General features: G+C 37.9%; 2 protein-coding genes across 6 annotated transcripts in view; both read right to left on the minus strand.

The window, feature by feature from the left end:
• The window catches only part of LOC114939062 (Myosin 10A), a 103,750-nt gene that overhangs the window by 22,983 nt on the left and 55,599 nt on the right, over positions 1–25,168 (minus strand). For 2 of the 5 annotated variants that reach the window (XM_029313291.2, XM_029313287.2), the window contains exons 1-16: positions 20,816–21,106; positions 15,883–15,968; positions 7,430–7,540; positions 5,100–5,188; positions 4,968–5,031; positions 4,775–4,884; positions 4,242–4,526; positions 3,968–4,145; positions 3,621–3,899; positions 2,918–3,247; positions 2,538–2,825; positions 2,309–2,466; positions 1,469–1,846; positions 866–1,209; positions 313–781; positions 41–243 (exon numbers count right to left, since the gene is read on the minus strand). In XM_029313291.2, the coding sequence (XP_029169124.2) occupies positions 41–243; positions 313–781; positions 866–1,209; positions 1,469–1,846; positions 2,309–2,466; positions 2,538–2,825; positions 2,918–3,247; positions 3,621–3,899; positions 3,968–4,145; positions 4,242–4,526; positions 4,775–4,884; positions 4,968–5,031; positions 5,100–5,188; positions 7,430–7,540; positions 15,883–15,903 (3,307 nt within the window). In that variant the 5' untranslated portion in view covers positions 15,904–15,968; positions 20,816–21,106. Of the gene's footprint in view, positions 1–40; positions 244–312; positions 782–865; positions 1,210–1,468; positions 1,847–2,308; positions 2,467–2,537; positions 2,826–2,917; positions 3,248–3,620; positions 3,900–3,967; positions 4,146–4,241; positions 4,527–4,774; positions 4,885–4,967; positions 5,032–5,099; positions 5,189–7,429; positions 7,541–15,882; positions 15,969–20,815; positions 21,107–21,681; positions 22,018–25,168 lie in introns of those variants that run through there. The other 3 variants (XM_029313288.2, XM_029313290.2, XM_029313289.2) reach the window with 3 other exon arrangements.
• Positions 8,423–10,234, minus strand: LOC146724083 (uncharacterized). Its single transcript, XM_085480584.1, has one exon. It carries the CDS (start codon positions 10,232–10,234, stop codon positions 8,423–8,425), a length of 1,812 nt encoding a protein of 603 aa, XP_085336710.1.

Genomic DNA, 25,168 nt, shown 5'->3' on the forward strand with positions numbered 1-25,168 from the left:
ATCCTGTATATCGTGTTTCAAAAATTTGAAAGTGACTTACCGTCGTAAAAGCCGACACTGAGCGCCATATTTACGCGATTTCGGTTGGCTCGCCATTCCAGGACGCACGGCGGATAATTTCTGGGTACCTGATGCACCGTTTGCTGATTGTTATTCAACACACGATACGCCGTTCTCTCACCTTGCAACAGCTTGCGTTGGCAGTAAGCCTTGTAGCCGTCGTAGGCGTAATCGGAGACGTATCTGATTGAAGAATTTTTGATTAGGGACAAACTGGTGCGTGTAATGACTCATCGAATGGGAAACACTTACTTCAGGAGATACTTGAAGAGAGTGCCGCTGGGCTGGAACGCCGATAGACAGTTGGACAGCAGCAGCCATCCTCTCTCCTTGTTGGCGTCGTTTTCATTCTTCCATGTTTGATTCGCCAGCTGACACAATATTTCATCCCTCAGCTTCTCGTTCACGATACCCTTGTTAACGATGTAGTCGCCCAACGCTTGCTCCCGTTTCCCGCTAAGATTATTCTCGTTCATAAAGCGCAGAATCATCTTAAACATCATCAGAGAATCCGTGTAATCCTGATCGCGTGCCTTTGCCAGGAACGGAGTCTTGATCGGTTCGCGTTTCATCCCGAAGATGTGGCTCTTGAAATAGATGTTGGTGAACTTTGAGAACTGGTACTGATCGATGTCGGGCGGCAGATTGTAAGTGTAATTCATCGGAATGACTTGGCCAACGACCTTGAGAAGATTTCGCTCGGTATGTGTAGGTTGCCAATCTATGAAAAATTGAAAAATGTTAAACAAGTTTACATTATTAAAAAAAAAAATTAAAAAATATATAAAATTTGATAGAAACGTACCGTCAAGTTTGCTATAAATGAAGGCTAGTTCTGCGGGAATCTCCAAGTGATTTACGCCGGCGACAGCTCGCGAGGTTCTCTCCTGCTCATCCCGCTGCTGCTTCGCCTTCGCTCGCTCCTTACTGGCTCTCTCGATCTCCGCTCTTTTCGCCATTTCGTCTTTTAATACCGTGAATCTCTCACGTTGTTTCTTACCTCGGTAGAGCTTCTGCGCCATCAGCGCGCCCTTCTTCATTGCGTGGAATTGCTTACGTTCGCGGTAACCGCGATACACCGCTTGTATCAGCACCGTGCTACGCGAAATGTTGAGGAATCTTCTGCGTGCCAAGAAGCCTCTCGTATATCTGTAACAGAAACCGTTCCAACGAACTGTTTATCTACTAGAGGAAAAAGAGATTCGCACATTTAATCTCACTACATGTAAAAAAATAATTAAGCAAAATTAAGCGAACTGAAAATACGGAGGAATTGGTTTCTACATAAAACACTTAAGGTGACGTTTCTTCTGATTATTATAATAATTTAATTCTCTTTGCGAGAGAAAAATCGCAGAAAATATTAAAAAAAAATCGTAGATTCTTTCTTTTTTACAGATACACATACCTCTGCACTGTAATAGCTGCTCTCTCCAGAATCAAGGCTCGATTGTACTCCAACGCTCTCTCCAACGATTCGCGCAGAAATACCCTTGTAAGTCCGAGCTGATATTGCGACTGCGCCTCTTTCGGCGCGGCTCTATCCAAGATTATCCTGCAGAGCTCCTTGTTTGGTGCTCCTCTAGGCAAGTGCGTCGAGACGAGGTATCGATATCGATCCACAAAGTGTCCGAACACGAGGCGAACCGGATAGCCGGTCTTCCTGATGCGGATGGTTTCCAGCATTCCGGTGTATCTCAGTTGCTCGAGCACGCAGGGCATGTCGAATTTCATGGGCGCTTTCTCGGTGTTCGGCTTAATGCAACGGACAAACCACGGATTGCATCTGCAATGAAGTAAAATAAAAATTGTACCCAGCAAACACCGATATATAATTGTTACATTGCTATAATAAAACATAATATAACAGGTAATATAACGTGTACGTTACATGTAACATCCATATTAGTTGTAATTTCCCACTCATAGATGTAACATTTTAATATAACATATATTATATTGTAGTTATATTGTAATTATATACCAAATAGCACATTGATGTATTGATAAGTCAGTGCTATCTTGGGATATAATGACAATATAATTACAATGTAATATATGTAATATTAAAAATGTTACATCTATGAGTGAGAAATTACAACTAACATATACATTACATGTAACATGCTTGAGTATATAACATTTATATACTGTGTTTGCTGGGTAGTGACTGTCCTAGCTTCTGCTAGTCTGTAATATCGCACTGGTATTGAAATAATAATTTGGAAGTGCTTCGGCTCATACTTACTGAGACATCGATTCCAACAGCTGCTGCAGACTATCATGAAATCGAGCCGAGACTGTCGGAGTTCTCGGCTTCATGGTGACAAATCTGCCATTCGGTTTATTCACCGTCTTGTTAGCTTCGTGGGTGGTTCTGACATGTTGAAACATCTTGCTGACCATCTGCGAAGATCGCGATAATGTATCGTTGTCGAAAGACTTGAACATTTTGTCAACGAGAGAGGAAGACTTACCGAAATCTTGCTGCTGATCAGCAACTCGACCACGTCCGGCCTCAAGGTGTCTCTATTCTTATCCAGAAAACCGTCCACGTTGTACCAAACCTGTCCAGCGTAATGTCTGATCGCGAACTCGGCCGAGCTCATTCTCGGCCTCGAATACAGCTCGCTCAGCGCATGATTGTAGTGGCACTTCTCCAAGAAAGAGAGATCCGTCGCTTTCGGGAAGTTGCTCTCGTCGTCCAGTAGATGAAGAATGCCCACCGGTTTTTTCGCAATCAAATGAATGACCGGCAAGTTGTCCTGAAATAACGCGAGAAACGATCTCAAATTCCGAAGAGGTTTTAAACTGAATCGCATACATAATCGTCACATTGTGCTAAAATCAATCTCACTGTGTAATTGATGGTGGTCCAATCAATTTTCTCCTTCGCGTACTCCTGTTGCTCGAGCTTGAAGATGTGCTTGTTAAAATAAAACTGCAGATTCTCGTTCGCGTAATTGATGCACAGCTGTTCGAAGCTGTTTTCCGTGAAGGTCTCGAAGCCGAAGATATCGAGGATCGAAATGGCGGCTGTTTGCTTCGTGCCCTTGTAAACGATATGATTGACACGTGCGACTAGCCAAGAGAAGAGTGAACTATATAGAGCTTTCGCGAAAGCGTCCCTGGCGTCGAGGGCTTGGTCGATATTTAAAGCCGTGAAGACTCTTTCGTTCCTCGCTTCCTGTAAAAATAAAAATGGACACGTTTATACTTCCAAAAATTCGTATGACAAAATTATAATTTTTATTTTTTTTTCTCAATATTAACATCTCTTATATAATTTTTTTCTCATTTTTTCCATATGTTTGATTATATTTTGATATTCTAGTAATATTGTAATTATATACCAAATAGCACATTGATGTATTGATAAGTCAGTGCTATCTTGGGATATAATGACAATATAACTACAATGTAATATATGTAATATTAAAAATGTTACATCTATGAGTGGGAAATTACAACTAACATATACGCTACATGTAACATGCTTAAGTATATAACATTTATATACTATGTTTGCTGGGAAGATTCGAAGAAAGATGAAAACTTACTGTCGTCTTCGTAGTGAGTGCTCGGATGATGCCATCGGAATTTACTTGAAGAAGGTGCGCCGCCCAACGTATCTCAGCGTCAGAACCAACCTCCACTCCTTCCTGACCGTGCCTCATCTGCTTCCGGTGAAAGTAAACGTTCCCCAGATGCAACACGCTGGCTAAAATCTTGAAAATCGTATCCTGCTCCTCGGACGTGAAGCCCAGGACCTGCATCGCTGACAGAAGTGCCTTGAAATCTTGAACGTCGCTCTTGCCATCGATCTCGCAGTTTCCACCCTAAAGAAACAAATCATGTCATTCGTTTCCTTTCTCTTTCCCAAGTACTAGGCTCTTCTTTTACGTACCTGATTTAAATAAAAATATTTGTCGGGCGTAAGCAGACCGTATTTATCCCTGAGTTGCTGATCGAGTCCAGCTAGGAGTTCATAAAACACGTGGTAGTTCCTCTCCTCCGAAGCCTGAGTTACTATCCTACTCTTTTCTAGAAGATATTGCGTTATCCTACCGCCTATGATCGCGCCGCTGGAAATGGAAGTAGAAAAAATTGTTCGAGATTTGTATAATGACATACATTAGGATATGAATGAAAGTTTTGATTTCTAATATTGTTACACTTACTCTCTGAAATGAACCTCCAAGTACTTTCCAAATCGACTGCTATTGTCGTTTCGCGGCGTCTTGGCATTTCCGAAGCTCTCTAGGAGCGGCGTCGCCTCCAGGATCTGCTCAGTGACAAGATTGTTCGGCGCGCGATTGACAGCCGCGAGATATTGCATCACTAATTTGGTAGACTCCGTCTTTCCCGAGCCAGATTCGCCGGAAATGACGACCACTTGATTGGCACTCGAGTTATTGGCTGCAGTTACTTGACTGTACGCGGAGGAACCCACTGCGAATAAATGTCTGCGAAAGAAATGGCCGAATAAGGTCTGTTTTTAATATGAATTCATCATGACAAGACGCGATTAAATTTTCATCACATTTATATAAAATGCAACATAGATGTGACACATATAAAATAATATAGTAAGCTATTTATTAGGAAAAAAATTATTTGTGGCTCCGAATAATCTTGATTTATTTAAATATTTTCCGAGATTGCGTTTTATTATGAACAAATGAAAAATATATGAAAGGATTAATCTACTAACGGCGGAAGTGTTCCGAGAATCCGTCCTTCGTAAAGCTTCACCTGATCCAATCCGTAGATATCAAACATTTTGTACGGATTCACCGCCACAAGAATACTTCCTGTATATGTCTAAAAAAATTAATTAAAAATAATTAGCTGTCAGTTAATTATAATCAAGCAATAATAAATAAATCGAAGGATGTACAACGTACGTAAATTAATTCCTTGTCGTATCGGATCTTCAAATTCCATAGTAACGACGCCTCGTTCAAATCCCTGAAATTAATTGAAACTTAGCAATGTCACGATTATACTAATTAATGTAATGTAATATCGAGACTCACGACAATTGAATCATATCTTCCACGCCATTTTGACCCAAGTCCTGCCTGGGCTTCACTCCGCTCAGATTGGTGAGAGTGAAGATTTGCGGCTTAAACATAAAATTGTACGCGATTACTCGCCTTTTCTCCGCACGAGGATTCAGTCTGATAATATGCATTTGCGTAAATTCGACGACAATTCTCTGGCAAACCAACGATTACCCGACGACGACACTTTCCATTCGGAATTTCTATAACAGTATAGAGCGCGCAAGGATAGGACGCGGGAAAACGCTTTGAAAAGCGTATATAGCTGCTTTCCAGTTGAAATGAATTTTGCGATAGGCATTTCTTGCCGCATTTTCTCGGCGTGGCTTGTAAAGGAGAATGTCCGACAAAAAAGGAGGATTCGTGCGAATTCACATAAGACGCGAGAGAGCCACTCACGTGAGACTTAACCGGATACCACCGGCCCGTCTATGTTTGCAACTGCAATTGCATTGGCGCCGGCGACATCGCGTGGTAGATAAACCAAATTTCGTCAGATTTAAAAAAATATGAAAAAATATTTAATACTAATATTATAAAGTTTTATTTCGATAATGTAATCTCTCAGGGCCGCTCTGATAAAAATGTATACAATGTGATAAGTTAGAAGCATCACGTGTGGGTATAAAAAAATTTTTTAATTATAATGAGCAATTATTAATTATTAAAATAATGAAAACCAGATATTTTTTCTGATTGAATTTTGACAAAATCTTTTTTATTGTTGCAAAAGATATTGGATACTATTGTTCTTAAAATAATACAAGTTTAACATAGTTGTTATCTTTTTTATTTAGAAAATTCACTTTGAAAAACAATTTCTATCTATTGCAGAATTAAAGTTATTTCATCAAACACACATTTATTAATTTATATAACGATAAATCTATACACCTTTGAATTTTTCTTTTGACAAATTGCAAGCAATTCAATTAAAAAAAATCGAATTTCTTAGAATACTATTTCAAATTGAAATAACAAAATCATGAAATATTTAAAGCAACTTGACGTGTCTCGAGCCATTTGAATTAAATTAGACCATTTAGCCATTTTAAATTACTAAATTACTTTAATTTAGACCTACGTTTTTTCCACGTGTTCAAGACAACTGATGTGCCTTACGCCAGTGTGTCTCTTATAATAGGACACCGGCGAAGTGCAGCGCTAACTAGTGCACGACAAAGCAGGGAAACACAAAGCAGGCGGGCTAGCAATGGAGTTAAATAGCCTGGTGTTATGGGTGTCGGTTGCATAATGACGCGGCGCTGCCACTTGTTAATGGAAACTACGTCAACGAGGCGTAAATTTTGAATTCTGAAGCGACACCCACACAATGAACGGAGAGAGGAAGAAGATCGATGACTCGTGTATTGATGAAAAAAACGTCCACCGCGCTAAGAGAGGCGCTACTGAAGCAAAACAAATATGGCCACCGCGAATATAAAAATACATTTTTTTAAATGAAAAAGATATCATTGCGGCTAGACACACTCTGTGATTATACAAAAGCTACGCCTTCATTAAGGAATATGATCGAAAGTCAGAATGTTATAAATTCCAGTAGGATTATTATGTGCGGTGTAAATAAAAAATCAAGAAAGAATAGATTATATATTCCTTACACATATGTCTACAAATAAGTGTCTCGACATCAGAATCTCATGTGATCACTGGAACATTATTAATTAATTTTTCAAATAATAATAAGATAATATTAGATGTATATTCGCGACGGCCATTTATGATAGTTCACGCGACCACCACTAGTGTCGCATTGAATTTTTAAGGGAACGCGAACTTGAGATTCGTACGCGCGCGAGAGCAAAGGATAAAAAGATAAAAAAGGTGCGGAAACCAGATTGAAGCGGGCGTGATGTGAGAGTCGGTCTCGTCTAATGAAACATTCAAATGTATAAGGCCACGCTAGAAAGTCAAGAATCGAATTACTCGAATGCTTGCTCTCTTCCTGCTATTTATTTTTAGACCTGGATCGCTTGATTATAACGTGAACTTGAAGCGGCTTCTTTAACATTCTAGGACACAGCTTATGATGTTACGATATTAATTAAATTTTAATATATATATATATATATATATATAAATAACTAAGCAAGTGTAGCTCTCAATGTTTCTTTAAATAAATGTTTATGTATATAAAAGGGTTTATTTGTTTGCAGAAAATGTATGTCGAATTTATCTTTCCCTCCAGCTATTGACTTAGCTTTCATTCAACTCGACTGTTCATAATACACAGTTAGTCTATGGACGGTCATTAAGCGCTTTCTATTTCCAAGCTATCTTACCTTGCCGGCGATCACGGCTTGGACTGAAAGCACATTAGCGGCTCTGTGATATTCCAGAACCTCGCCAGGTAGTACATGGCCGACGCCAGGGTCGAACCACACCAATTCACCCTGCAAATAACATTATTGTATTCAAATGAGCGGTTTTGTGACCAGTCTTTGTTATTATCTAAATAAAATTATATAGATGATCATCTAAATGAAACTTTGGCGTCATCTTATCTTTAAAAATATGTATTAAAAAAAGTATTATCTTTACTAAATTATCTAGAATAATTTTCAGATAATTTGGTTCAGAATCATAGCGCATAAAAATACTTAAATAAGAGAACTTAAGCAGTAAGTGATAAAAATTTATAAATAAAAATATGAATACGTATATATCTTTATATCTCTTTTATAATTTATATTTTTTTATAACTGTGCTTACGTAAGCAGCTTTAAAAATTATCTAGAAAATTTATATATTTTTATCTCATCTTTATCTAGCTAATTTTAAAATCATCTAAGCATAACACTGTTTGTGACACAGATGCTCAATATATTTTTTAATATTTCAATAAGATTTATACCTTTGCCAAGTTTATTTTTCTTTCAAGATTGTGATTATAAAATTGATACTCATTATTCTAATATTTAATCTTCATTCTCTTTTATTATTTTTAAATATCAGTATATTTAAGCTTTTCAAAATGTGTCATTCTTAAAAAAATTAGCTTGCTGCTAATTACTTACATGTAACACAATTTTCTTTACATTTATATAAGTAAATTACTTATACAGAGTATATCTAAATAAAGTTTTAGGAGATAGTTTCTTGTCGAAAATTAAGAGGGATTCTTTATATCCCTCCCTCACGATTTACACTTTTCTTAAGTTTTAATTTTTTTCTCAAATATTAATAAATATCCTTTTAATTAGTAGAAAATATACCCCAAATTTCACCTTTTTACTTTGTCTGAATACACATATTTATTATATAAGAATCGTCTCCTAGAATTCTTCGCACTTATTTAGATACACCCTTGTTAGAGATAAAAAATAGATGAACAGAGACAAAACTTCGCCGAATATTTTCATATTCCGTGGATAAGGTCGAACCGTTTTCAAGTTCCACGACGGGAAGCTACGCGTCATAGGAGACGCCTGCACCTTCCTCTTTCCGGTGCAGAATCCAAAGATGGACGACGACGTTTCCGGAGAGTTGGACCGGGCGCTATTAGCGTCGCTGAACGCCCTGACGTGAATCGGGATGCGGGTCGCCGTCTTCTTCACGTAATTCGACCTCTCCTTGCTCTGCTTCGTCAACGTTGCGCTGTTCGAAGCTCGCTTCTGCTCGTCCGAGTTGGCTCCCGTCTGCGACGTCTTCCGTCCGAGCTTCACGTAACTCGGCAAGGTCGTCGGTCTCGTCGTGCATTTCGCGTTCTCCAACTGTCCTTTGGTCAGCAGTCCACTCTGAGACTTGGGTCTGCACTTTGCCTGTCTCTCGCTGTCTCTCGTCCAGGTGGAGTCTCTTCGAAGACACTTTTCGCGAGAGGACCAAGAATCCGTTTTCGCATCCCTTTTGCTGGACCAATCAGCAGAATCCACTTGACAGGCAGGCTTTTCAAGGTCGTTCTTCCCCGGTTTAAAATTCCGCAGTCGCTCCATCTCGGCCTTGGAGACCAGAATGGCTTCGTGTTTGATCCTGACGACGTCCTGATCCCGATCCTGATGCATCCTCCGTTCCAGGGAGTCCATTTGACTCGCGTTGCCGATTATCCTCCGCCTGGACATGGTCCTGTCGATCGACGGCTCCGGCTGCTTCTCTTCTCGAGATTGAGAAGACGCCTGTCGCGTGACCTTGCGCGCGACCTTGGCGTAAATATCGTCCCCGCCGACGTCAACCGCGTATCTGGACCGATCAGGTGGATCAGGAACAGGATCCCGAAGGTGTCTGACGACCTTCGTCGTGGTCTCCGCGCGTTCTCCACTGGTCCTCGTCCTGGAGAACCTCGTCAAGGTGCTCGCCGAGGAAGAAGAAACCGCGGAGTCGCGCAAGGTCGTCGTCGAGCCGGTCGGCAGCGACATCTTCCGTCGTCGAATCCTTCCGTAGATCGGCGCTTCTCTTCCGGCGGTCTCCGACCTCCTGGAAGAGACGTATTCCTCTAATCCTCGAAGCGTCCTTGAAGAAAGATACTGGCTCTTCGGCAAGGTTGACGGCCGCGCGAGATCCCGATCCTCCTTAGCCGAGCGAGCCGAGGATGTCCTCGCGACATCCTTCGGCTGTGGACTCTCTATGCTCGCGCGACGACGCAGGATATCCTGACGGGAGACTCTCTTCAGGATCGAGGAAGCGCGCTCGACGGTGTCCGCTTCCTGCAGACGAGCTCGTTTACCGATCGACGGCAGAGTTGTTGGTCTCCTGATCTGATCCTTCTCCGCTGGACGAGGATGATGCGTCTCGGGTGCTTCGTCCTTGACGCTCCTGCGGCGCAGGATCTCCTTCCTGGAGATGGTTAGGGTGCGTGGTAGCGTGTAGAAGAGCTCGCGATCGCCCGCGTCCTGGCGACCGGAAGTCCGGTACTGGTGCCGGAGGCTTCTCGCTTCCGGTGGCGCGCCGCAGGAATCCGGAGCGGAATACGGCGAATCTGGGTCTGGGCCGGCATTCCCATTATGCAACGCGCGTCCGGATAACGGTTCCGCGCTCGCGTAGAAAGCTTCCGAAGAGTGCCGCGAAAAGTGACTCCTCGGGGTCGACGATCGACCCGAGGACCAACGGCGATGTTGTTGTTGATGCTTCGTCGGCGAGTCCGCGTTGGCCATCGCTGGCGAGAGAATCGTCGAATGACGATCTTCATGTGCCGAGGACGCGGATATCTGCCACGTGCCGAGGAGAGATTTCTCTTCTAGCGGAAAAATTGCGAAATGTAGATGTATGGCAGGGTGTCCAGCAGATTTTTTCCTCACTTTTTAATATTATTTTGGTATTATTGTGTTATTCGAAAGTTAAAATAAAAATTTAAAACAAACATTACTGTAAATTATTTAAATAATCGCCTTTTTTATTTATATTGTATCAAATTTTTTAGGTTTATCTCTATCGAACACATTAAAATAAAATAACACGACGATGAAAATATAAATTAACGAACACGCTGTAGATGAATCGATTTTTAACACAGAAAATTAGCGTGATGAGAGTCAAGGAAAAGTTGATATTTATTTAATGAAAAATTTCAAAATGTTGAGACAAATGTAGAATAATATGAAAAAATCCAGATAAATAGTAAAATTTCCTGAGAAAATTCCAGATTTATAAAATTCCCTGCCAATGTTCAGTTTTCCAGATTTCCCTGACTGCTAGACACCCTAAGAGATTTCTCTCCTCGCGGAAAAATTGCGAAATGTATATGGCAGGATGTCCAGCAGACTCGATGAAAAAAATTCCCCGATTTTCTTACATTTTCCAAGAAATTGGAATTTTTTTCCTGATTTTTTAATATTATTTTGGTATTATTATGTTATTCGAAAGTTAAAATAAAAATTTAAATCAATTTACAATCTGCGTTATGTACGATAATCGAAACAAAGATATCACTGTAAACTATTTAAATAATCGCCTTTTTTATTTATATAATATCAAATTTTTTTATATTTTTCAAAGTTGATATTTATTTAATGAAAAATTTCAAAATCTTGAAACAAATATAGAATAATATGAAAAAATTCAGATAAATAGTAAAATTTCCTGAGAAAATTCCAGATTTATAAAATTCCCTGTCCAGTTTTCCCTGACTGCTAGACACCCTAAGAGATTTCTCTCCTCGCGAAAAAATTGCGAAATGTATATATCCTTGTTTGCCGAGCAAAGTTCAACACTCTTCGAGTCGTAACAGATTCCTAGCTGTTTATTAGCACTCCCCGATCGTATGTACAATTATCGGCTACGATAAAATGCGTTTTCCTCTTCGGGGGTCAGAAATTCCTCATCTTCTCCAGACTTTCGTAATATATATTAATCTTACCTCTAGCGTACGCTTATCTCCGTATATATATATACGAAATAAAACGTGGCACGCAATCGCGTGATTCGCGTAATTTCGATTTCTATCGATTATAATCCTCGAGGAGGCTCGTGAGGTCGTATAAGGACGATTGAAGATATTCTATTTTCGTTCATATTTTAACCATCTTCGCCGGATACGCGCGAAATTTTCTCCCACTTTGTTTCCTTCCTCATCTTCTCCAACATCGCGTGCGATATGATTACGCTAGCGATGCCGTTGAGCTTCGAGTCCGCTTGCGTTCTTCAAGTTCGCTCAATCTAAATAATAACCTCCTCATACATGATGAACGCGCACGTAGCGTTTCAAGTCAATGTCCGCTGCACAACTCTCTCGTACCGAGGTATCGAACACACGCGACACACATCTTTCACTCGCGATATTCAACGGATCCGATGACGGCTCACTCGAGACCTCGATGAGACATCGATCGCTCGAAACGTCTGTCAAACGCAAATCCAAGAATTCCGCAGCCGAATATTAAATATTGAGACTTTATCACATGGGATTCTCTGTTTTTCTCACAGTTTTATATATATATATTGATGATTATTAATCGTTATTTAATACTTCATTAGAGTTTCTCCGATATAAATAATATTGATACGCAAATGACTATTTATATCTCTGCAGATTGTAGGTATTTTTCATTTTGATTTTCTCAAACTTATTTTTTTATACTTGCGCGACTGACGTTATATTTATAAGAAAAAATGAAAAAACCAAGAACGGAAAGCGCAACAAGCACATCGTCACGGTCACTCGAACAAGTTTTCTAGTTAGATACCAGTTGTCTGGCCACGCGTCGAGAACCGCTTCGACTGTAATCGCGTCTGCGGGTAGTAAAATTGCGCGTAAAGCAAAGTGTTTTCCCGTTGGAGACCAACGACTCTCGTATTGAAAATATCTCGCGAACGAAGAGAGAGAGAGAGAATCGTCCGTCGAAGCATTAGCCTCCTTCCCGATGTTTGTATCTCTTCGCGCGTATCCGTTCACCGTTTCACGTTTTTCTCCCTCTCGAGATTTATTTATTTATATTACGCAGAGCGGAGAAATTGTCTTATCGGCGAATCCCGTCACGATCGCGACCCTCGAAGTCGTCGCGTGCTCGCGCATGTTAAATTCGGCCCGAAAGAAGTTAGGAGGCCACGAGGAGAGCTGGCTGGCTTCTATCGGGCACATTGGGTCAGTCGGCGAGAATCCGTGCTGAACATTCTTGGAATTCGTTAACGGTGTCCCTCGGCGATGTCATTCTCGGTCCCTCGTCGTCCTCCGAAAACTGAGTCCGATCGGTCTCGTCTTCCCTTTTCGAGAAGATGATGGATCCCGCGATGCGAACGCTAGGATGTTCGACGCGGCACTGGAAGTTGCGGGTTTTCCTCTCCGCAACAATTGCCTCGGCTACGCAGTGGCGTATGCGATTTTAATTGAGAGACGCGCGTTAATTAGGCCGTGCTATATCCTGATCGAAGACGCCGCTCTAATGTCGGATCTCGAGCGGACCTAATCTCTTCCCGCCATTTTCTTCTGACGCGACGGAGTCTCGTCTTCGACGGAGCCTCGCGCGACGAGTCACCGTTTTTTTTTTCCTTCCTCCAGGATGTAACGCGACGAAATCGCGTACACTACCCGACGCCAGTGGATCGAAGCGCTTTGGGGTGGAACCAAGCGTGCCTCTCTTCTTATATAAATTACGCGCTAAATACGCACACATGCGCGCGCGTTGCACGCGCGGAGGAGGCAGGAATAAAGCGAGGAGAAGGCGATTCTGTCTAACGGCCGTGGCGAGTTGCAGAAGAGCGATAGAAACTGTCGATTGCGAGTGCAACTTCGTAATATGGGACACGATTTTTTTTTTTAATTTTTTATCATCCTCCTTTGCGGCAATAACTGGGTGTCCGGCAGATTCGATGAACAAAATTCCCTGACTTTTGCCGATTTTCCAAGACTGGACTTTTAGATTAATTTATTCCCTGACTTTTTAGTATGTTTTTCCGAATATATAATTTGCATATATATATCTATAGGTATGATAAATGAATTAAATATTGAATGATGAAATCTTTGAGATCTTTTTGTCAACAATAAAGATAAATTTTTTAGTTTTGTCTCTATCAAACACATTGAAATAAAATAACACGACGATGAAAATTATATAACGAACCGCTGTATAGATGAATCGATTTTTAACAGTACAGAAAATCAGCGTGCTGAAAGTCAAGGAAAAGTTTATATTTATTCAATAAAAAATTTCAAATTATTAAGACAAATGTAGAATAATATGAAAAATCCAGATAAATTGTAAAATTTCAGAAACTGTCGATTGCGAGTGCAACTTCGTAATATGGGACACGATTATTTTTTTTTTATTTTTTATTATCCCACTTTGCGGCAATAACTGGGTGTTCAGCAGACTCAATGAACAAAATTCCCTGACTTTTGCCGATTTTCCAAGACTGGACTTTTAGATTAATTTTTTCCCTGACTTTTTAGTATGTTTTTCCAAATATATAATTTGCATATATATCTATATGATAAATGAATTAAATATTGAATGATGAAATCTGAGATATTTTTGTCAACAATAAAGATAAATTTTTTAGTTTTGTCTCTATCAAACTTATTTACTCTATCAAAATTATTGAGACAAATGTAGAATAATATGAAAAATCCAGATAAATTGTAAAATTTCCTGACTTCTCTCTGACAATTCCAGATTTATAAAATTCCCTGCCAATGCCCAGTTTTCCAGATTTCCCTGACAGCTGTAGACGCACCCTGAATAATTGATATCTCCTGGTCGCCGAGCATCAATCTTTCCGCGTTCGAATTATTATTTTTTTTTTAATAAAAAAGAAACGGATCACTTGCTTATGTAATAACTGGTTCGCTTAAAAATGACCGAGCGAAATAAAATATATATTCGAGACGCGTGAAAAAAAAAAGAACCGATCATTGAATTCGTGATAATTTCATATTTTCATTCTCGATATAACGTCAGTTGTTTTAATATTCATTTCAATTTCGTTGGTACCCTTAAGCTTGCTCTTCCTCGGAATGCTTCCTTAATTATTCCGCCGTTCATTATCCGCGACTGGATGCACGGAGAGCAAAGTAAAAGTGAGAAACCGCTACCTCTTGCGCTAGAGCGCTTGCAATCTGTCTATATTCCAAAAGCGTTCAAGCGAGACAATTTCGCACCGTTATTGAAATATTTCAATCGAGCATGCTAATTCTTTAATTAAAAACAAAGTATTATATATAATTATTATATTTAATTACATTAATGAATACATTTTTTTTATAAATCTCACCTTTGAAAAATTTCATAAAAATTATAATTTTCTTATATCCGTGTACTAAGTGTAATTTCTAAAAATTTTCAATCGCTTGTAATTGCAAATTATTGCTGCCTCAATATTTATTAAAGAAGATTTCAAAAATGCAAATTATTCAACTTTATTAAAAGATTTTGGAGACACGCGCACTTATTTATTTAATACACATACATATTTTTACTAAAAAAATGTATCACTTCTATAAATAGATTTTCATATTGTTCAACTACTCTGTAAAAAACTGGACGACTTCCCTGTATTTTTTGGTACAATCGTGCAAAATCAATTACGATCGGCGCGCGAAGGATCGATCGCTGAAGGAAAGCGTCGAAAGGAACGTCGCGTCTCGGACGAGGCGTTTGAAAGTGGCTGCTGCGATGCAATTGCGTGCGCGCAGATCATTGACTCCGACCACGCAACGATCCCACCGCAGTCGCGACCACGTAAATATTGTGCAATGCCATGATAATTCAAAAATGATCGTCCCGCGGAAAGTGGAAAACGCTTAGTGTAATAAACAACCTCGACAGGTTTGAGGAAAACCTACTACACCATTCACGTTTCTTAATACCCACGCGTCATAATTTGACATATTGCAACCACGTGGGAAGAAAGTCCAGGGTGAATCCTGATTTCTAACGATCGGGATTATAATTTATGAACAGTGTTGTGCTTAGATCATTTTAAAATTAGCTAGATAAAGATGATGAGATAAAAATATGTAAATTCATCTTAGATTAGATGAAGATGATTTTGTTTTAAATATATCTAGATAAAAGATAAAATTATATGGCGATTCATCTAGATAATAAAAATATATGTATTTATATTTTTATTTATAGCGTCGCTTCCTGTTTAAGTTTTACTATTTAAGTATTTTTATGTGTTATGATTCTAACTCAAAATTATCTGAAAATTATTCTAGATAATTTACATTTTTTCATCTAAGATGCAGATATAGATACATATTTTTATTATGTATATATAAAGATAAGATGACGCCAAAAAGTTTCATCTATATAATTTTGTTTAGATAACAGCAAACACTGTTTATGAAACGTCCACTCACCTTTTGCCACTCGGCATACATCTTGCAACTTGTATTAAATCGATCCTCGTACGAGAGTATCCGTCATTTTGCGCAACCGATCTGTGCTGAAACGAAATAATTTGTAAGTAATTTTAGTTTGATTCGAACACAATTATTTAAAAAAAAATATATATATATATATCATCTATCGAAGCTTTCAGCGAACACATAATTATTGTTCGAGTACCAGCTATCAATCAACGTCTATCAGGTTTCAATGTTGCGCGCGTGCCGGGAGAACGTTATTACGTCGATTGCATGTAACGGAAGCATCGCTCCGCGTCCAATTTGTCCCGCAACTTCCGGCATAGTACCAAGAATATCGATGTTTAAGCTCTGAGCTCTTTACTCGTTAAGAGCCACGTATATGCATATATTATCTTTCCCTCGTATATTGAAACTCTGACAAGGATTTTTTTTGTTTTTTTATCATTGCAAAATTTAAACGTGTTCACCAAATTAAAATTCAGATAATTATCAAATTCAGGCAACTCTATTACCAGTCTATCTTATGCATTTCGGAGAAACATTAGTTCGACGCGCGAGCGCAGCTTGATACCGATCATAATTACACGTTCGGAAATGTGGGAAGTGTCGCAATGGGTATTTAGCTTCGTGAGATTGAGATACAGACAACCATGCACGTATCTATATTTCTGTGACGCGTACTAGATATCCATAGGCATCATTTGTACCTTTCGTTGTACATGCGACGTTACTCTCTGCGCAAAAACGAACGTGGTTTTTTTTTCACACGTAAGAAAAAATTAAAATTGTAGACTGAACAATCATAAGCAGACGAAGCCGTATTAAGTATCACCTTCTTTGGAGATTTTGTTTTTTTTATTCATATTAGGCATCTCTTAATGGTCGATGTATATCCTTCGCGTTTTATGCAATTATATATCATTATAATATCTTTATATAAAATTATATGCTATTTATATATATCGTTATACAATTGAACAATTGATATTGTTATGTTTGTTTTATTAGAATTTTTTATAATTTACATTTAAAATTAAATTTATCTTAAGAATCAAAATATATATGCGAGATTATCATTTCCTATAAAAGGTTCGAAACAGCATCAGAATATCAACTTTTTTAAATAAATTAAGTTTCTAATATAGATCTAGAAAATTATTACGATTAGAGTTATTATTATTACAAATAAATAATTATAAATCAAATATTATAATTCAATATAAAAAGTGAAAAATTAGTCTATGTTGAAAATAAAGTACCATAAGCGTCCATGGGAGGATTTGATCTTTTGCTCTCCTTTTGAATAAACTCTGGAATTTATTTGGATATTTAATATATAAAAAAATAAAAAAAGAACCAAAAATAAAATAAATACACTGTAAAAAAATATGTAATATATTACACAAAAATATGTAAAATTACATAAATAATAAGTGTAAAATTACACGATAAATAATAGAAATGATTACCTTTTCATTATTTATCATGTAATTTTACATTTATTATTTATGTAATTTTACATATTTTTAATGTAATTTTACAAAATTTTTTTACAGTGTAGTTATGCCGCCTTCTGGACAAAATCCTGCGGACGCCCATGTAAGGTACCGAGTTCAAATAGCTGGAGCAGCAGCCTCTATCGTTCCAGCCGGCCCTGCATTTTTCAATGTGTGAGTGAACATACATATACGCTCACGTGCATCGAGCGCGGATAAATCTCGCGGGTAAAGCCTCCAGTAAAAGTAGCGACACAGCCATGCGTCCTTCTCTGCGCGCTCACCGCGGAATGCATTTCGCAATTTTATGCTAATTCATTTAGTCACCCTAGAACCGCGACACACGATTCGCAAATGAAAGAGAGAGAGAGAGAGAAACGCGTAGGTTTGCGGACTCGATGGAGCGGGAAATAGACGGGAAGACAATGGCAAAACGTGGCATCAACATCGCCGACTGTACATTGTCCGCCGTACACCGATGTCTTCCATCATCGCCTCTCTTTCGGCGACTCGACACTCGACGGAAAACTGGCTGACCGGTTTTGCGCCACGATATTCGCGTCGTGCGTCATCCTCGCCTTCTGTCAGACCGAATGTATTTAGTACCCAAGCACGAATCTTGCACGAGGAGTCTTTTAAACGTTTGTATCAAGAGAATCAAGCCAGAGAATGTAGAAATTTAAGTTAGACTTTGCAATGGAAAGAGAAAATTTAGATGACATTTATTCGCTACTATTTTAAGGGGATGCTGACCATAACTGTTTTACCGACTTTGAGTTCCAGGGCTTTTCTTTTTATTGGCTATACAGATTGAAAAATTCTTTTCTACAATTAAAGTACTAATAATAATAAACGGGGAGCGTTATAATTTCGTATAAAAAATTAATAAAAAAGTTGAAAAAATTAGTTTTTTTATCGGCCTCTTGCATCAGCTCATAACAATACTTATTTAATACAAAAGTTCTGCAGTTTATTTGTGCACAAAATATGGCGCTCCCAATAGAGATGACATGAAAGAATAATTCAGAAATAATAAAAATGAGATTAAAAGCCTGTATTAAAAGATTCGTACTTAAATTAATTATATATGTATATTTGCGGGCGGAATCGATGTCGAGGCATAAAACCGCAAAAATTAGTTGTCGGACAGCGTTCCCCATTCATTATTATCACTACTTTCATTGTGGAGGATTTTTCAATCTGTATGTTCAATAAAAAATGAACCTAATTTAAAGTCGGTAAAACAGAACTACGGCAGCATCCCTTTAAGCTTCAATCAGAAAATTGTACAAAAATAATAAACACATATTTTTCTCGTAGTGAGATGAGAGAATAAGAACTTTGCGATGCAAGTTATCCAGGTCAGACAGAGAAAGCAGCAGCAGTTCGCAACTGCGGTGATACAAGAATCTTATGTAATTCATAATCACGTCCCTCTTTCTCTCTTTCTTTCATTCTCGCGGGATTATCGAAACAACAACAAGTCGCGAGATTAATTGTATTATGCTGTCGCTTGTACGAGCTTGTTTCAAAGTCACTAAGCACGAGTCCGATTGAAAGTAGCGGTTTTTCAAATGGGACATCACTCTTGCGCGAAATTCAAGTGTTCCGAGCAGTCTCGTCGATAAGAAAGCAGCTTTTGAAAAGCACTTTCTCTCCAAGTTCTTATTATTCGCGTTCGATATCATTCGCACAATCCGACTTTCGTCTACGACGAATGGCAAATCGCTCAATCTCGCGTGCGAGATCGTGTTTCTTCAGCAGCGTCTCTCGTTTCCGTCTGTCGCGTTCCTTTCATAAAAAAAAATTAAAAGTACGAAAGTCCAACGCTGGCATTTCTAATAAATAATTAAACAGGATTAAACGCGTAAAAGTTTTCAGTCTATAGTCTCAGTCTCGGTACTGTTGCCGCATGTCAAGCAGAACATGACGTTTAAAATTTTAATCGAAATATTAATAAATATAGCAGAGTGCCTGCACTCTCTCTTGATTATATTAATAAAATTTTCACATTTAGTCTTTTCTCTTAATTCTCTTCCAATTTCGCACGTTGTGTCATGTTAATTTCAGCGTCGAGCCTGACAAGGTCCATGAGACTCTTCTCTAAATTCAAAGGAATAGATTATTTGGATCAACACATGTATTCACAAATACATTACAAAATCTTCCAAAGTGTACTGTACGTTTCCACGAGTTCCTAACCATTTATTAGCTTACTACTGTGCGTGGGAATTACTATCTAAAGCAAAAGTATTACGAAGTCGCTCGTACAAGTCTCTCTTCACAATGTAACTTGTTTAAATTCCACTTCGTCTTCGTTGTAAAATAAAAGACCGAGATAATTAAGCAGATGTTCAGATTCTTTTTCAATTTTCCGCGTATAAATGGATATCATTAGCGAGAACGTTAGCCTCAGTCGCGGGTAGATGCATTGTCCTTGAATACTTTCGCCTAATCGTGCACATCGGCGTCGGAATGTCGCGCACGCCATTTTAAAGTCAATCGCAAGGAACGCGCATGAACTTTATTCCGACATTTGCAAAGGGTAGACAATTCTTCGCGATACTTCGGACTCTTAATTAAACGAGAGTCCCTTCGCATCATTATATATAAAGCTACGTGTAAGATTTTAATTTACGAGAAAAATTAGTTTACATCTTGTCTTAATTTCTCGTTATAATTTTTCTATCTTTCAATGCAACTAACTCTTTATTTTACGATCGACAATGGAATATACGAGCTACAAACTACAAAGTTAATCTAGAAGCTAAAATTCTTGATTTTCAACTGGTTTGGTAAGGTTCCGAGGTATAAGAAATGCCTAGTTAAGTGTTAATTTAACCTTCCTGCGTTCCTTGGAAACAGGTATAACAGATCGAAAACTAAAACTACTATATATTTTCGTACACCTTGAATCGAATGCACTCAAATTCTAGATTTCTTTTAATTCAAAAATTATTAAACGACAATTTTTTCCTAGCAATTAAACATTTTTATAATTTCCCTTTTAAATTCAACAAATATTGCAAACTGACTCTCGTATTATATATTAATCAATGAGCTCATCGTCTCATCCAAGCTTAATTCACATATGACAGAAGAAAACGACGTAATTTTAATTCTTCTTATAATCTCACACATAAACATATAATCGTTTTTACACTTATAGATCATATTTTATTCTTTCAACTAAAAATTACAAGAAAATGATGATTAAAAAAATTAGTTTCTTTATATTAGTAAGATGATTGATTTATTACTAGTTTGTTTTGCATAACGATATATCGCGATTGCACGATTCGGGAGACAGTCTCGCCTGAGCAGGCATCGATGTCTCCGGCGCAAGATCTCCGATTATCTCTTATTCGGGGGCCATCGATCGCGACGCCGCAAGATGATATTTTTTTCTCAAATCGATCGAGACTCACCTCCTGACGTCGTAGACGTCGATCGGCGATTTTCCGTTGACAGAGAAAGAGAGAAGCGGAATCTCCAGTGAAGCGACGTGAGAGATCCACGAGATCCTCCGGCGACAAGGGGATGAGAACTCGGGATCCACGAGAGACGATGACGGATATCACACTTTGGCGCACACTATTTTCCGCAAAACTGCTCCGAAATAATTGCGCGCGACCGGTGACGCGCCCGTCTCGTCGCAATTATTCGATTACTCGAACGTCGCGGACGATCGAGCAACAACTGCTTCCACGACGCGATTCCAGATCGTGGTATGCGGTCGCTCGACCTCGCCTAAGACGAGACTAACTTCTGCCGCCACCACGAGGCGCCACCGTACACCGTGGTGTGTACCGTTACGCACGCGGTCTCCTGCAGGTACAGGTGGTCCCCAAATCTACCTGAGACCCGAGATCAAACTATATACTTTGCACTGATACCGGCACGAGCCCCATTCTTTGAAACGACCTCTAAATCGCCGGCGGAACAGCGGTGTATCTAGCATCTTGGAATCCCGCGCAATTCTCTATCCGAGATTAATTGAACATTATACATAAATGGTACCAAGATAGTGTGTCTGATTTACTGTAAAGGTTTATAGATTTTTTTCAGTTAATTTTTTTACGCGAGATCTTTTACATCTTTTTCACGGTGTGTGTAAATTTGTAAATATACGAGTGGTATGGGAACTCGTGTAATATATACATGTTAATTTATGTGCGGACAAACATAGGGGAGAAGAAAGGAGTGGGACAGACAAACGGACTGAAGATATCGTGGCACTCCAGTGTATGAAGATTCCTTTAAAAAAAAATACACTCCGTTTGGGTCACGTTACCTTGCGTGCGCCACGTTGCAGGTGCTTGCAGGTGCACGTTCTTTCTTTTTCCCTTTCCTTCTTCTCCCTGTATATTTTTCCAAATACGACGACGACGACGATGCAGACAGGCTTCGCGCTCTAGCCGGCCGCCGGAATCCCTCAAAGAGGTCATCTAATCGGCGGCCGTTGTCCCCGAAGCCTGATATGGGGCTCCCCTTTCTAAAGGCCTACAGCGTCACTTTCGTGGCAAACCGGGTCTTGACCACGCGTCATCGAAATTGACGGAATTCCTGACGAGCGAAGCAAAGAGGCGGATTCGATGATGAGAAGGTTAGATGATTCAGAAATTCGGTCCTAAACAAAATTATAGTGTTCTATTAAAATTACTACATCAATTGTGGACAGTGTTTTCTAAATAAAATTATGTAGATGATCATCTAGATGACACTTTGGTGTCATCTCTGAGCTTTATATAGATAATAAAAATATGTATCATCTATATCTGCCTCTTAGATGAAAAAAATATTATCTTTAATAAATTACCCAGAATAATATTTTTTAGATAATTTGGTTTAGAATCGTGTAGCATTAAAAATACTTAAATAGTAGAACTTAAATAATTAGCGATAAAAATTTATAAATAAAAATTTAATTGCATATATTTTTATCTAGATATATTTAAAACAAAATCATCTTCATCTTATTTAAGATGAATTTGCATATTTGTATCTCATCTTTTTCTAGATAATTTTAAAATGATCTAAGCACAACATTGATTGTGGAATAAATAAAAATAAATCGTCAAAAGCTAGATATTATTATTCGTCTTTAATTAGATATCTTTTTACAATATTTTAAAAATTGTTTGTACTTTATTTTATTTTAGATCCAGTTTCCTGTCTCTATGCATGCGAGAGGCACTTATCTTCGATTTAGTTGACTTGCCTGGCAAATGTAACGAACGAGTAACGACGCCGTTATTTTTTTACGGATAGACATTCTTAATCATGAGGCGAACTAAACTAAAGCCAAGTTCACCTCGTCTCGTAGACGTGATGAGAATGGGAGAAATGGATAATAGGACATGCAATTTACTAATTTTACCACGTCACAAAATATGACATTCTTCACATATCGACATTATATCACATTTTAATTACCGTTAAAATTTTTCTGTCAAAATACAAGTAAAAGAATTGTCAAAATGTAAATAAAAAAAGATGAATATATGACAAATAATAATAATAATATATAATAATAATTTTAAACATAGAAAAACATAAAATATAAATTTCTAAATTTAAAATAGGAATAATTTGCGAATCTTTTAAATCTCCCGGCTATATAGAGGAGGTGACTCTAACTGTTGTTAAGGTACAAAAAGAAATAAATATGACCACGTCTAATCTAATTAAATTCTGTTTTTATAAAACTCTTCGATTTTCTCTTGGAAGCAATAATTAAAGCTCGATCGACCAATTAGCCGGGATCTAATTAACGATCGCCGACCAATCCCTCGAAAGAGCTTCTGTGTTGGACGTTCAGTAATGCGACCGCATGCACCGTAATATCGAAGGTATGCGAGCAATGCGTTATAGGTATACCCATTCACCGTTCCTTCGATTTCACGAGTGCAAGGATACCCGGTAGCCTTCAGCGATCCGAAGGAATTCTTTAATCGACCGTGATCAGCGATGCGTTTCAACGATCTTTGGCGAAAAAAAAAAAAAAAACAAAAATTAAATCCGCTTTCTTTGCGATTTATGCAACGGTTTAAGATACCGGTTATCTCGAGCAACATTGAACAAATGTGCGGCTGATTTTATTTCAATTGTCAAAATTTACAAAATTATGGAAATTTTAATTTGCAGAAGTTTAATTAGACAATGAATGATGTAGCGAGAATGATTTCTATCTCGAATAACCATGTTCCAATCGAAGAATAATAAAGATGAGTTTACTCTTTATTCAAAAATCATTCATATGCGCGTATTCATTCATATATGACGTAGTGTCACCTGAAGGCAAAATGCAGTCAGCAGCAAATAAATTCATAGTCGTGTGCATGCAAGTTTCTAATAATAGATAAGATAATTGAAGACTTTAATAGATTGTTTAATGTGCTATTTGTTATCTTTTCAATTTGAAATATTAATTGCAGTAAATAATATTAATATAGAACGTAGATTAGGAAAATAATTATCTTTTGTAAATAATAAAGAGAACTGGGAATAAAGATTTTCAACAGACGAAATAGAATGAAATTTAAGCTTGTGCTCAGAGATAAAATCTTTTTACCAGTGGAAGATACAAGCTGGATATTGATCTGCTGAGGCATCGTATAACGTTCGAAGGTAAGTTCCTTTCACAATATCATTCCAGTGAAGAGTCTACAGAGTACACTCTAGTACAATAAATCGTGTTTTTTTTTAATATTATTCCAAAAATTTATTTCATTAAACTCTTTTTATTTTGAGTCTTAATAATATATAATATATCGTTATATTTAACCTAACGTAGTACTTTTTCATCTCTTGTAATAATAATCCCTTTTTCCATTATATTTTAATTTCTTTTTTATTTTTTATCAAATTTTGTTATTTCGATAGCGTTATAATAAATCTCTTTTCGAAATTATAAAAAAATCTCTCGTATCCAAAAATTACTTTGCAGTAATTGATGCAGTCTCTCTCCTCTTCGTTACCATTTTTTAAATAAATTGCGATAATGTAATCGAGATAAAAACGTTACGGAACTCTTGACAGAACTCATCAGCCACGATAAAGGGTGAGATATGATTTTTTTATCGGTGGCTTTTCAAGCGTTGCGTAAACGGCCGCGACGGACGAGCATATGTCACTCGAGTGCGCGATAAAATCAACACCGAATTACACTCAGCCGCTAAATGATACGAATAAAGTCGGCAAACAAAAATATATTCGCGTTTAAAGATGTCAAGCCGCGTGTATCAGCCATGTGCTAAAGTAACAGAGTATTCTGTACGGGAAGAGTTCAAAATTAAAGTCGCGACAGAGAAATGAAGAGAGATAAATACCAGGGTGCATCAGCAGACTCAATGAAAAGAATTCCCTGACTTTTTCAGATTTTCCAAGACCAGAAATTAATTTTTTCTCTCACTTTTTAGTATTATTTTTTCCAAATATATAATTTGCATATATCTATATGATAAATCTATTAAATGTTAGATCATGAAATCCTTGAGATATTTTTGTCACGCTTTAGATGAATCGATTTTTAACACAGAAGATTAACGTGCTGAGATTCAAGGAAAAGTTTATATTTATTAAATAAAAAATTTCAAATTATTGAGACAAATGTAGAATAATGTGAAAAGATCCAGATAAATAGTAAAATTTCCTGACTTTTCACTGACAATTCCAGATTTATAAAATTCCCTGTGTATGCCCGGTTTTCCAGATTTTCCAAGATTAGAAATTAATTTTTTCCCTGACTTTTTAGTATTATTTTTTTCAAATATATAATT

Source organism: Nylanderia fulva, unplaced genomic scaffold, assembly GCF_048542155.1.
Source record: "Nylanderia fulva isolate GAGA-0341 unplaced genomic scaffold, ASM4854215v1 Scaffold15, whole genome shotgun sequence".
NCBI lineage: Eukaryota > Metazoa > Arthropoda > Insecta > Hymenoptera > Formicidae > Nylanderia > Nylanderia fulva.